Source organism: Crotalus tigris, unplaced genomic scaffold (genome assembly GCF_016545835.1).
Source record: "Crotalus tigris isolate CLP2741 ecotype Arizona unplaced genomic scaffold, ASM1654583v1 scf7180000020888.614114, whole genome shotgun sequence".
Taxonomy (NCBI): domain Eukaryota; kingdom Metazoa; phylum Chordata; class Lepidosauria; order Squamata; family Viperidae; genus Crotalus; species Crotalus tigris.
The window spans coordinates 348894-362860 of NW_024098239.1; the positions used below are offsets into that span (position 1 = coordinate 348894).

Sequence of the window (13967 nt, forward strand, 5' to 3'; positions counted from 1 at the left end):
CAAAATTCAGCCGCTTGGCAACAGGCATGTATTGACAATAGTTGTCGTTTCCCAGGGTCATGAGATCACTGCCTGAAACTCCCCCGCCCCCGCCAGCCAGCTTCCCACAAGCAAAATCAATGAGGAAGCTGGATTCATTTAATGACCCTGTGACTCACTTCACAACTGTGGCCAAAAAAGGTCATAAAATCAGGAGTGACTCACCTTATTTTGCTATGGCAATCCTGGTCCCAATTGGTGACATAAGCTGAGGGCTACCTACATCTACATTCTGTGGTGCTCAGCTGGAAGAGACCAGTTACAGTATGTGTGACTTTGACCCTCTCGTGATGCATCTGATCTGTGCTTCAATCTGAATTAAGGAAGCACAGTTGTTTGGGGCTGGAAAAATCATTTTGGTCGTTTTTCCCTAGCTCTGATAATTACACCAAATCCATTTTTTAAACAGCCATTGATATTCACCATTCTTCTTAGGGCAGAGTTTGGCCTGTCCTCAGGGAGTGCTTGGCTCCATTAATGGCAATCCATGGATCTTGCTGGGAGAGGAGGGATTCCCGGTTAACCAATCCTTTCAAGGTCTGAACCAGACTAAAAATCAGCACTTGACAGTTTAATGTTTTTTCATTGCTGGGAAAACGCCTGCCTGAGTAACCTGGATTTTCCTTTGAGTGATTTTAGGGGTGCTGGGTGAGCCCTGATCTCCTGGCCTCTTGCATGATACACACCTGAAAACAAACTGGTTCCCTGCCAAATGTAAACTTATACCAACTAAACCAGTTCTAAGATACCACGCGAGGTTAATTTGATACCCAGGAGACCCATCAGGCAGCCCATACTTAAGTAGCCTGCTCATCACTCTGTCATGGGACACTTTGTCAAAAGCATTCACAGTCTTCCCACCGTGTAATAAGGCGGTTCTTTGAGGGCAGTTGATCAGCAAGATTTCTTCTTATTATTATTCCATGTTCTAAGTTTTATTTTATTTTTTTTATTTTACTAGTTAAATTTGTTTGTTGCAAAGTGACAATCTTCTGGACATCTCCGTGCCGACTCCTGTTGTAACCTGCAGTGATCGTGGCACGTTTGTCCTCAGGAAGGAAGGAATCCAACCTGGCGCAGAGAGGCAGCCAGAGCACAGAGACAGCGATCCCCAGCGGAAAAGTCAAAGGAGCAGAGCATGATGGAGTCGACCTTCAGCTGATGGGACAGGAGGAGAAATTGGCAGTCAAAACAGGCATTGCTGACCGAGGGGCAGAGGGGCTAAGAAATCTGAGAAGTGGACTTCTCTCTCCACTGGGGTTATCAAATCTGAATTTTGCCCTGGGGGGGAGAAGTTGGAGAGGGAATTATGCTGGTCTGAGGTCCTACAGCCTCTTCCACCTGTCCTCCTGCCCTGGGCACTCCCCCTTTAAACCTGCCTGGTCCTCAGGGATGGAGGTCTTCTGGATCTGGTGGCCTGTCTGGGAGAACCCCACTTCTTCTCATCTTGTTGAGGGGGATCCAGGATGCCTCGCATGCTCCTCCCAGTTCCCTTCCCTTTGCAAGAGATGCTATTGTTTTCCCCTAAGAGGACCATCCTATTAAGCCATGTGATAAACATAAACACTCCATCATCCAGAACAATTTATTTACAAATATGTTAATATATACACATTTATAAATGTACACACACAGTATGAGAGACTCCCATCCCACAAAGTCACATGTCTTGTGGGTGGAAGATCTGGAAAAGAATCAAGTGATGCTCGCAGGCAAAAGGAATCATTGCAAGTAAGAACTCTCTGCCTGACGCCGAAGGCACCGAAGGAGGGCACGAGAAGCGCCTGCCGAGCCCAGCCTGGTTCCCAAGTTACCACCTGGAAATGTCTGCAAGGGGAGGGCTACCTGTGACTTTCAGCTTCACTTCTCTGCAAGCAAGCAAGCAATTTAGGCTTCTGTCAGGGCCGATTGGTCTAGCTGCAGCCCCTAAACAAGGAAGAAAGGGAAGAGACTAAAGGGAGGTCGCCAAGGATATGTTGGTCTTCTCGTGGTCCATCCACCCTGGCCCCACTGAACCAATTATTCCCAAGGGAAGACATCGCTCCACATCAAAAAGGTGGCATGAGGAACCAGCTTCCTCTGTTCTCCCTGCGCCCAACTGAAGGATCACCAATATCCCACTTCTACATACATGCATCATAAGGCACCATTCTCTTAACCGATTGTGGTGAAAACCAACCACAATTTGGTGCAGGTGTGCTGTACAGTAAGTCACAATTCATATTTCCTTGACCCAGTGGCTGGGCTCACACACTGCCCAACACCTGCCTGTGTTGATCTCTTTGTATTCATTGCCTAAATTGAAATGGCCGCCCATCTGATCTACGTGACTCAAAGCGGATAGCAAAACATTGTTTAGCATTTCCTTTGAACTCAGTTACTGTAGATTGCAACCATGGACAGTAACTTGGTGTCATGGCTTGTGGTATGTCTTGGTCAAGGTCTCTTTTGCCAGTTCCTCAGAAGGGTCTCATCCACCAGCCCTCACCCCTTCCTAGGAGTCCAGTTTCATACATGAACAATACTTCTGTCCAGCCCACCGGCTGCCCACCATTTGCTCAGAGTTACAGATTCTACTTCCAGGTCACCAATCGCCAGGTCCTTGGAGGAATAAAATCTTTCTCTTTCATTTGGATTAGCAGATTCACCTTGAGCCATGGAATTTCCTTGCGCAGCAACCCTTTCTGGATTTCAACCCTTTCTCTAGGGTGGCCAAGCTGTTGGGCTGGTGTTCTGCCTGGACCACCTTCTCAAGGTCGATTCCCGTGCATTTTTACTCCTGGATCAGGTGAGGAGACTATTTTTTAATCATCTTCCTGCCAGAAATGGCAGAACGCTTTCCAATTTCATCCAGTTTTTTGTAAAAAGCTCTCTAATTTCACTTTTACTGGTGAGAAGGAAATGGCTGTGAAGAGCTGAGGACCAGAGGAGAGAAGTGTTCCTGCTCCAGCATGGAGTAGCCAAGTGACAGGTGTGTGTGTGTGTGTGTGTGTGTCTTGCCTACAGTGGAGTCAAGCTTTGCAGGGCAGCTGGAGAAAAACCCTCGCATCAACCCAGGTCAGAAAACCCTTTTAAGCACCACCAGAAAGACCAATAGAGGCTCAGAGAGGGCTCTCTTTGAGGAATCATGGCTAAGACCAGATAGGAAGCCCCTCCCCATCACCTCCTCTTGGTAGCACAGGTTCTGCCCTCATACTGGGCCAGGAGGAGCTGCCAGGGAGCAAAAGGCACTCTTTCCCCTGGCAAGGCTGCCCAAACCGGTGGGTCCTCTGAGGCAGCCATGATTAGCATCAGGGGTTGGAAGGCAAGATCGGGAAGTATCAGTGGGAGGGAGGGAGGGAGGAGAGTGTTTGTTTCACAGGTATAGCCAGACATCTGGATTTAGAACTGACCTTTTGGCTGTCAACACTGTTAACATGGGCTGTTCTTGCTTTGACAACAGATGGAAAGGCAGCCATTTTCTCTATTGCTTTTAGAATTAGTTGATGTTGGGAGGGGGAAATGGGATGAGAGTCCAGCTAGTCATAACAATAATAATTTAGCTGTGGGAACCCAAGGACATTGGGCCCAGAACTGATAGTGTTTTGGCGAGCTGGAGAGCTGGGGAGAAAGCCCATGCTTTAAGCTAATTGAGGAATGTGATTTATGACTGTTAGTTGGAGGAGGGAATTGTACTTTGTTACTTTGTATCCAGAGGAGGGGAATTTAGTTTTTGGTTTCAACTATGTAGTGCCGATACTTTGTTTCTCGAATAAAAGTTTCTTTAAGGTAAACAATGGCTCAAAGTTCTTTTGAAGAGTTTCATCTGTCGGAACCATGACATTGGCTTCAGTGAGTCCGTTCTATGCATGGTCAATCTGGATCCACTCTAGATCCAGCTTTGGAACAATTTCCTATGTTGCTCCAACACAAGACCAAATTCCCGAAGTTGAGGTAGGCAAACCAGGTCAAGAAATTCCAAAGCCCAGCTATAGCTAAGTTGCTTTTAGGCTTAATTTTGGCTTAATGTGAACCCAGCCACTAGCTCGTTGGGCAATCCAAGATTAAAATGTCCTCTTGGCTCAATGCAGTGCATGACCCCGACTGATGATTCCCACTCACCAGCCCCCTCAGAGGTTCATGCAGCAGGCCTTCTTCTGCTCAGCAGCTGCCGAGGAGGATGCTGCGTTGGGATTTTCAGTAGAGAGCGAAATTTTGTTGTCTAGAGGGCTCTTCTGCTTCTGCTTCTGCACTTTATTGAAAATGTCTAGGAATAGGAAATGAAAAGAAAGTGGGTTTTCTATCTTTTACGTCTGCAGTGAAGAGACACCATCAATTTGCCCTCCAATAACTTAACGTAACATAAAACACAAAACGTGACATAACAACATAACATATGTATATAATAATACAATAATATAAATTCTGGGAGTTGAAGACCACACAGCCTAAAGTTGCCAAGGCTGAGAAACGGGTTCAGAGGATCAGTAACCTCTGACCCTTCAGAAGGGCCTTTGGGGACAGGAGGGACAATCAGGTAAAGAACAAGCGGGTTTGTGGTCAATGCTCTGTTTTCTATTTAGTTTGCTACATGCTGACAGCTTAGCCCAGGGATGGGGAACTATGGCCCTTTTATGAAGTGTGAACTTCAACTCCCAGAATTCCTGAGCCAGCCATGCTGCCTTAAGAATTCTTGAAGTCCACAAGTCATAAAGGGACCACAGTTTGCCACCCCGGTTTAGCCTGAGTGGTGTATCTAATCTGTTTCCTGGATTATCGAGTGAACGCTTCTCCACGATGCATCTGACTAGAGGGGCATATAATAAATAAATATCCCACCCCCTTGAAGAGCCTTGCCCGGCATTCTGAGGGCTGGAAGCAGCTCTCCAGTTAAAACTCTGGGCCATCTTTGCCAATTTGTCTCTGATCCAGAAGAAATCCAGATACCATCAAGTTCTGTTAAATAGCAGAACTCATTTGTTTCAGCCGAGGCAGCTGAGAACAGAAGTCTGCTATGGACCAAACTCAAAACTAGGTAACATCTTGAATTTTCAAACTGAGTTCCTGGCGAATTTAGGAAAGATTCCCTAAAGAAGCCCCCCAAAGACGATTGCAGTTACAGTGTCTTCTACTTCTTGCTGGATAATCAGGTAGAAGTCTATCAAGCTCCATGTTCTTCTTTCTGATGCCAAGTAAATAAGGTGTTAAAGACTTCCCTGCGTAGTGGAAAGCCTAAGTCTCAGCTGGCAGCCACAGAGCATCTGCTCCTCCAGAGGCGCCTCTGCCCCAGGTCACCCCCACCTACCTCTCAAAATGGTCTCGAAAGCCAGTTCCACGTTGGTGGAGTCCAAGGCAGACGTCTCCACAAAGAGCAGCCCATTGTTTTCTGCGGCAAGGAAGACAGAAAAATCCCCTCAATGGCCAAAGAAGCAATGGAGTTTAACTGAACGAAGGTGTGAGACAGCCACCGAAAGGAAATTTGTTCCTATTTGCAGGAAGACACTGTGAGGGTGCCCAGCTCCTTCTTCAGGGAATAGCCGCCATCTTAGAGGAGAAATGTCGACTTCAAAGATAATGACAGCAGTGCCCACATCTCATTTTAAAAAAAGGACTTGTATGCTTTTTTCTTTGGATCTGTTTTTCTTCTAATGCCCATTTTAATGTGTTTTATTAAGATCATTAAATCAGGGTGAATAAATTGCTGGGCACGCCACTTCCTTCCCCTTGCAGCTTATAGCTGAAGACCAAGCCCACTAATTACTTCCAAACTATTTTGAGCTTCAGATCCATCAACATGAACTGCTGGGGCTGATGGGGATTGTCATCCAAAGCATCCACAAGGCCTGGAACAGCCCGTCTGGTTTTTCATCCAAAGTCAAAGCCGTGGGCCACATCCTGCCTTGACTCAGCACTGCACTCACAGCCACTCAAGTCCCACCGCTCTGGGGAAGCTGCAGCCACCCCTTCCTACCAGCATACATCTTGGCCTCGTCCGTGGGCACCTCTCGGGCTTGGGCCAGGTCCGTCTTGTTGCCCACTAGCATCACAACGATGGTCGCCTCTGCGTGGTCATACAGCTCCTTCAGCCAGCGCTCCACCACGTCGTATGTTTGATGCTTGGTGATGTCGAACACCAAGAGGGCTCCCACCGCCCCACGATAGTATCTGTGGCAGAGAATGCAGGGAGAAAAGTGAGGACAGAGAACAAGATGAGAAGAGGGAGAACTCTGCCATCGTGGCAACATCTCCGCCGGGAAGGTCATCCCTGGTGGGGCTCATCACTCGGAGCTTCTGCTTCTCCCCAGAGCTTCTACCTCTGCTTGGCCTCTCCAGCCATTGACCACTCCCCAGATCAGGCCGAGGGTGACGTGTTGGCCAAGGCAGTCGGATGGAGGGCCAGTGGCTCTTTTCTGGCCAGGAGATGGCTTTCCTCAGAGAGACCAAAGGTTTCACCTGAGAGCCTCTGCTCCAGTGCGGAGCACAGCTGGCACAGCTGGGTCAGTGCTGTCAACAAGATAGCCAAGGATCTGGGCGATAGCACTGAGCACGGCCATGATCTCTGAGCGTTTCCAGTGCCACAAATGCCTCACAGAAACTGAAGCAGCTGCTTACCAGACTTTTCCCATTCAGGTAAGGCACAGAGGAAGAGAAAAATACACTTTGCTATCACTAAAGGAGAATATTTGCAGCTCAGGATTGAACTGAGGGGTCCTTGGTGCTCTCTGAGCTTGGCTGTTTTCTTGGAGCCATTTCATTACCTAACTGAGTAACATCATCAATGCTAGAAAACACTGGCATTGTTACCTAGTTGGGTAAGGAAACATTTGCGAGAAAAGAAGCAACCTCAGAGAACACCAAGGTCCCTACAGTTGTCCTCCTCCTCCTCCACTCTGCAAACCCTACTACCTTCTAGCACTGGTGATGTTACCTAGTTGGGTAATGAAATGTCTGCAAGAAAACATCAAGCTCAGACAGCACCAAGAACCCCACATCTGTGCTATCTTTACTGCAATACATGGACTAAGTGTGCACAGTATGCTTAACCAGGTTAGCAAAAGGCCCAAGGGTTACATGGATGTCATCCATCAAACCTGTTTATGAAAGTTTAATATCAGATGGTGTAAACCCAGCTGCTTCAGTTTATGTTGAACCTAGAAAATGGGCGACTCCAGTCATCCTGTATGACAGACATAGTTTCTCCTTCACACCTACAAGATGTTCCTCTAAGTTAAGACATGTCTAGATATGCCCTGATCCAACCCTGCCTGCATCCACATCCAGGCTGATCCTCCTGTGACTCATTAATATACCCAACAGGTTCTGTGGGAATCACCTGTAAACACCTGATCAGGTCACTCAAAGCACCAATAATAAGTCAAAACCTGTTAGATTGAGAAAAGTGGAAGGAAGGAGATATTTGACCAGGTGGAAACCTTCCTAGCTCTCAGCCCACTGCCCTCCTCGGCCACCCACCCTTTGCCTCTACTTACGCCGATGTGATGGCCCGGTAGCGCTCCAGCCCGGCCGTGTCCCAGATCTGGGCCTTCACCAGGGCATCTCCCACCAGGATGGTGCGTGTGGAGAACTCCACCCCAATCGTGGTGCGGCTGTCGTGGTTGAACTCATTGCGGGTGAAGCGTGAGAGCAGATTGGTTTTTCCCACTCCAGATTCTCCAATCAGAACCACTGGGAGGAGGAAGAAGACAACGCTGTTTAAGACGCTGGGTGCATTTCTCCATCACTACATGCACATCCATTGCGTTAAGCCAGGCTTGTTTTAATCGTGGATTTGGGTTTGGGGTTTTTTTTTTAGTCAATCACAGTGGTTGACTTCAGACAGCGCTCTTGATAGTTTAAGCTGCAGAGGCCGAGTTCAGCCAAACCATCCCATTCCTCACAATTTGGCCAGCTGTGATTTGTACCTTCTGCAGCATCGGGGTCAAATCCAGACAACAACTGAGCCAAGGGAATTGTGCGGGTTCGGACAGTGAAAGAGGGAGCCGTGAGAGTACCGTGAGGAGCTGGATTAGTTTCCCAGGACAGAGGAAGAAGTCCCCAGAGGCAAACCGAGGTTCCCCTTGGCCCTGCAGGGGCCTCCCGAGACCCCTTTGCCCAGCAAGGCAAGCTCTTCCCCACCCACCACACTGGGGCTGAGATTGTGCAAGCGGCTAACCACATTTTAGCTAAGGGTGCAAATCCAGTGGATGTGGTCACTCTGTGGTTCCTGAATTGCATTATTCTCCTCCCTCGGGAAATGGGGTTGAGTAAACCGAGGTTCAGTTAGCCATGGGGAAGGCATTTGTGAAATGAATACGCACACGCACACACACGCATACCGTTCAAGTATTTTTTTATCTTTATAAGAGAATCTGCTGCATGCTCCTGAGCAGGTCTGGGTGACTCAGAAGTTATGTCTGAAGTTATTCTGTGGCCTCAGAAGGGCCCTCCTCTTTCAAGATTTCACTTCTAGCAATCGGGGAGGGTGTGCTGAAAACCGAGTAGCACCCCCTCCAATGCACATGAAGCAGCAATGCAAAATGCAGCTTACCCTGCTGCAGCCTTCCTCAATTGAAACCCTGTTGGAGATGCTGGATTACAACTCCCATCCTTCCCAGCCACCATGGAAACATCCGGCTGAGAAAACTGGGTTATTGGGATCCCACCCTATTGCTCCCCCAGCCAGACCAGCACCGTCTGTGGGAAAGGAGCCTGTCCCGGAGGGTGAGCCCTGGCAGAGACCAGTCTGGCTGCTCAAAGGCATCCCGAAGCCGGATCCTTGTCCTTTGCAAAGGGCTGCTTGCTTCTCCCAAAGGCCTCCACCAGAAACACGGGCAGGCGTTCTACTCTAGTCAAAGCTCTTCAGAACTCATTTGGCAGTGGAGATTGCACGCCCTGAAGGTTTTGCAACTTAAGGTGAAGTACACTGCCAGGCAGGGCACTCAAGGACTGGCAGCTGAAGGAAATTCCCTGAAAAGAAGGCAACAGCCAGGGGAGATAAGATCCTCTGATCATCCAGGGACTCATGAATTGGACTTTCTAGATCCTGAGGGAGGAGGCCTGATCCAGCAGAGTCGATGCTGGCTTCATCAGCAGGAGGTAGGGCCAGGACCGGCCTCCCTGCTGGCACACAGCAGGAAGCAGCCTCCCTCAGGGGCTCCTATGCAGTTGCTCCTCCCAACACTTTATAGCAGTGGTTCTCCACCTGTGGGTCGGGACCCCATTTGGGGTCGAACGACCATTTCACGGGGGTCGCCAAACAACGCAGTCCGCCATTTTTTCCCACTTTTCCTTAGCTGTGCTCCTCCCTTTTATTCTATTGGCTTTTGAAAGCCAATAGAATAGACTCTCTTGAATAGAGTCTAATTCTATTGGCTTTCAAAAGCCGATAGGAATTGTCTAGGCTGTCTCTGCCCTGCTGAGCCTGCCAAAAGTCCCATTCTGCAAACGGTGCTGCACCAGTTGAGTAGTCCTCGACTTACGACCGGTTGAGTAGTCCTCGACTTACGACCGGTTGGGGGTCACGGCATTAAAAAGGTTGAGAACCACTGCTTTATAGGGTCCCAGGCAGGAGCTCTCTCTCTTTCTCTCTCTCTCTCTCTCTCTCTCTCTCTCTCTCTCTCACACACGCACACACACACACACACACAGAGAGAGAGAGAGAGAGAGGGAGGGAGAGAGAGAAAGAGAGAGAGAGAAACACTATCTGAAAGGAAGGCAACCTACAGGACAGTCGCCCTCTTCTTCCCCAGTGCTGAGGGTCTATAAAGAATGCCCCTCCTCGAAGCAGGGGGGCTGGAGCCTGCTAGAAATAGCCCAAGCAGGGAATGACCGGCAAGGGAGGGGCAAAGCTCTCAGGTCCCCTGGCCTGACTCGCAGGAACCCCAGACTGCAGTGGCCATCCGACCCCCAGGACTTTCCAGGGCTGGAGTCCGTCCAAGCAAGGTGAACCCTGAGCTGGGTCAGCAGCCACACCCCAGGCGGGAGGGAGCCCTGCACAGAGCAGGCATTTCCTGGAGGAACCGGCTCCAGGGCCCCTCCCTGGGGCTGAACCGCTTCGCTTCTCCTGGCAGCCGTGGCTTGGCAGGTGTTGCTGACTTCCCTCATGCTGAAGGCGGATGTGGGGGCTCTTCCCCTCAGACGCTGCCAGTGACCTCAGGGTTCACTGCGGTGGCTGCCAGTTGCCAGCCAGGTGAGAGGTTTTCCTTGTGCGAATGTCTGATTTAGGTCCTGCTGTGTCTTGCCAATCTCATCAACACTAAACATCTCCACTGGTCAATAAAAGTACAGTAATAACAGGCCAGTCAAAGGAAGTTTGCCAATAACAAAAGAGAGCCCCCCCCCCCCGAAATGTCAGCCCTTAAGAGTCCTGACAAAAGAACTGTAAAATGTTAAACGGAAAACATTTGAACTGATTATCCGTTTGGGTCTAAGGACACTTTGACTTTTATAACGCTACACCTTGGCACTGCCTGGGCCAAGAGCTAAATTGCCCTGAGCCAGAATCATGGAAGACATCGAACAAAGTCATCAAAGGAACACCCGGATTAAAGGAAAATTTGTCCAGATTGAAGTTGATGAAAGTACACATCCAGCCTGTTCCTAGAAGAAGGTCTTCTTTTCAGTTTGCATTGCCATCTTCATCTACACCTTTCTGCTTACGGTACATAGAAGCAGCCAAGACCACATGCAACAATAAGAGTTGAGGAAACTCCATGTGGGGCCCGCATAATTTGTTTCTTCTCAAGGTGGTTTCTGTTTCCATAATGGAAATGATGACTTCTTGTTCACCCCAGGAAGCAGAGAGGGGAACTCTCTTACTTCTAGAGTTGTCTCATTTGGCCCTGCTTCTCCCTCCCTCCCTCCCTCTTTCTCCTTGTGTGTGTGTGTGTGTGTGTGTGTAAGAAGGCGACTTGCAGAACAATGCCTCCTTGCACACAGAGGAAAAGCTCCTCCTTTGGCTGTGAAGGGAGAGGGTGAAGGCTGGGCAGGCCGAGGACCTTCCTAAGGGTGCATTCAAATGCCCGACTGTGCTAAGAAAGGGTTCCCAAGGGCGCAAGTGGGGGAAAGAAGCAGGGGGAGGAACTGCTCGCATGGGACCCGCATCCTCCAGAACATTCACACCTTTGGAGAGTAAGGCTTCTGTTCTGGGCATTTTTATCTAAACAAATAAGTACAACTCTTCAGAAAGAAGTAGGCCAAGTCTCAAAGGCTGACCATGGGCTCAGACAATGGGAGGGCCGAGCACATTTGGGGGTCCCAGAGGCCGCAAGAAGAGGTGGGTCCCTTCTGGCCCCTGGCAAAGGTCGGGTCCTTCCAGGAGGAGGAGATGCCTGCTGCCCCAACGAGGGCTGCAAGGTTTCTGCCTGCGCCAAGCACCCCCACCGGGGCCAAGTCCAGCTTTTTTCACCCCCTTTCTTGGCAAAGCAATTCAGCTAAACAGGAGCTTTGGGGGGGGGGGATGAATGGGGTGAATTAATCAAAGGCCCTGAAAATTCAAACAGTTACAGGACACCTGAACCCCGCGGAGTTTCGCTCCTGATCAGGAAGTTTGAAAGAGCTGAACCGGCGGGGCGGGGGGGGGGGAGCGCGGCAGGTGCGGCCGCAAATGAAACTCGCCCATTCGCCTTCCAGGGATCGGGAGGCTGAAATCCGGCAGGGGGGGGGGGAATCGAGGGGATCCCACCTCGGCGGCCGTTTCTCGGGCGCCTGAAGAAGGCCGTCCGCGGAAGGAAGGGCCGAGCGGGGCTCCGGGGCTCGTCGCGCCCGCGGGAAGGGCGGCCAGGCAGCCCCGGTGAGGCTTTCCTCCGCGCGACCCCCGTCCGCCCGCCCCGCTTTCCGGCAACTTTCGCTAAGCGAGGCCCCCCCTCCGCCTCCGGGCCGCGGTCCGGCCGTGCCCCGGCTCGCCGCCCCCCCCGCGCTGCCGCCCCTCGCCTTTGAAGACGAAGTTGTAGTCGTCGGCCGCCGCCGCCGCCGCCTCCTTCGCCTTCGCCATGGCTGGACGCGCCGCTGCGGCTGCTGCTCTGCGGGCGGGCGGGCGGGCTGGCGGGGCGGCGCTCACCTGGGGGCGGGGCCGGCGGCAGGTGAGGCGGGCGGGCTCCGGGGCGAGCCCGCGCCCTCGGGGGCCGGGGAGACGGGCCGGCGGGACCGGGGGCCGCCGCTTCCTTGGCTCCGCCGTCGGGCTTTCGCCGGGGGCGGCTCGGGTGCTCCTTTGCGAAGCTGGCCGCCGCCAAGCGGAGCATCGCGCCCGAGGCGGGTCGGCGGCGCCTCGGCTTCCAAAGCCGGGTCGGCGCGGCGGGCTGTGGCCGAAGGAGCCCCGGCGCTCTCCGCGTGGCCGAGCCCCGTTTTCAGCCCTGCCCAGACGGCCGGCGCCGGTCGGAGAGCTCGCTCCGGGCGGCCTCGGCCGGCGGCGGCGGCGAGCGCGCTTCTTGGGCCCCCCGGCAGCGGGAGTGCCGAGCGGCTCGGAGGGCGAGGGCGGCAGCGACCCCGGCCGGGCTGGGCCGCCGCAGCTGAGCTCCTCCTGCGATCCTCGCCGCGGGGCTGGGCGAAGCCCCGGGCGGGAAGCGAAGCCTCCGGTGTGGGACTCATCAGCGGAGGGACGCCCTGCAGACCCAAAGGGCGCCTGTGGCCGTGGTTACAACAAGCCCGCCCGGTAGGCCTGTGGGCTGACTCGGCTGCCCCACCTTGGAACTGAAACGAGGCTCTTTTCTGCCTTTTTAGATCCCCCCCCCCGTCTCCGGCTGGGTGGGCTTCCTGTATCGGCGCTGAAGTTTGGGAACCCCGCAAAATCTTTTTACCGATTACATTGTACAGATTGAATCTATCGAAAAATGTTACTGACAGAATATTATAAAGGGAGAAGGCTTGGAAAACTCCATCATACTCAAAGTAACTCCCAAATAATTGGGCAAATTATCTCCTTTCATGCCCCTTGGCGGAAGAAATGACCAATTGTCTTTCATCTCTGCCAATCTATATCAGTGCTTTTCAACCCTGGAAACTTTAAGATTTGTGGACTTCAACTCCCAGAATTCCCCAGCCAGCCATGTTGGTAGAGAACATTTGCTGACATCCTAGTGGTGCAAATCAGGTGCAGTCACATTCTCCCGGGGCAAACCATTTGAGCAGAGCTGGTGAGCTCTGGATGATGGCCTTTCCTGTCGGAAGCAGCTCTTGGCCTTTCTAGGCCACAGGAAGCTGACTCTGAAGGGACTCCTTTGGCAGTGATGCCCCAAGCAGGCTGAGCCTCCCCGTTCATCTGGCCAGACCAGAAGGGAGGACTGCGGAGGTGGTGACCTCAGCTCGGCTGCAATGTGGAAAGGCAAGCTGAGGTGGGGCTGGCAGGCCTCCAGAGTCACCTTGTTTACTTTTAAGCTCAAAACACTTGGAGATGCTCAAGGGTGTCCACAAGGTGTTGGTTAAAAAACTTGAGAAGGTGGCCAGGGATGGCATGATTAAAGCGTGACCTGCTTTTTTGATGTACAGCCTGTGGCAAAATGCATTTTAAAAAGTGGAACTTTGATTATACTGTTGTCAAGATCTGAGACGGGACTCGCCCCAAGAAGATCCCTGAGCGGGAAGTGAGAGGAGACTGGCTCTCTGGGTGGGCAGACCTGCCACCCTCTTCCCCAACCTGACGCTGACCCTGCTCTCACAGTCCCTGGCCAGTAGAGAACGTCTTCAGCTACCGCAGGGCTTTGTTCTTTTCCACTCCCAGGCCCCATATTCATCTAGTTTACTGGGGGTGAACAAAAGGCAATGAAAGCATCCGTGGCAATGCATACAAAAACAGAGCTTTCAGATTCGTAAGAGTGATAAGATAAGCACGGCATCCTCATTTGATCAGTGGATGCCTTCTCAAGAGTGGGAAATATCATTTTATCACTTTGGGGAAAGTGGCTTGACCATGCAAGGTGAAAGGATTCAGCTGTGGTTGATTCCAAGCAGGGCCT

General features: G+C 51.6%; 1 protein-coding gene across 1 annotated transcript; it reads right to left on the reverse strand.

Annotated features, from left to right (window-relative positions):
* Window positions 1-1608: 1608 nt before the first annotated feature.
* Window positions 1609-12050, reverse strand: RAB25 (RAB25, member RAS oncogene family). The gene is made up of 6 exons (XM_039368651.1): window positions 11950-12050; window positions 7509-7704; window positions 5990-6183; window positions 5324-5404; window positions 4141-4285; window positions 1609-1965 (listed from the first exon to the last, which is right to left on the reverse strand). Exons 1-5 carry the CDS (start codon window positions 12008-12010, stop codon window positions 4149-4151), a joined length of 669 nt encoding a protein of 222 aa, XP_039224585.1. The 5' UTR covers window positions 12011-12050; the 3' UTR covers window positions 1609-1965; window positions 4141-4148.
* Window positions 12051-13967: the final 1917 nt, after the last annotated feature.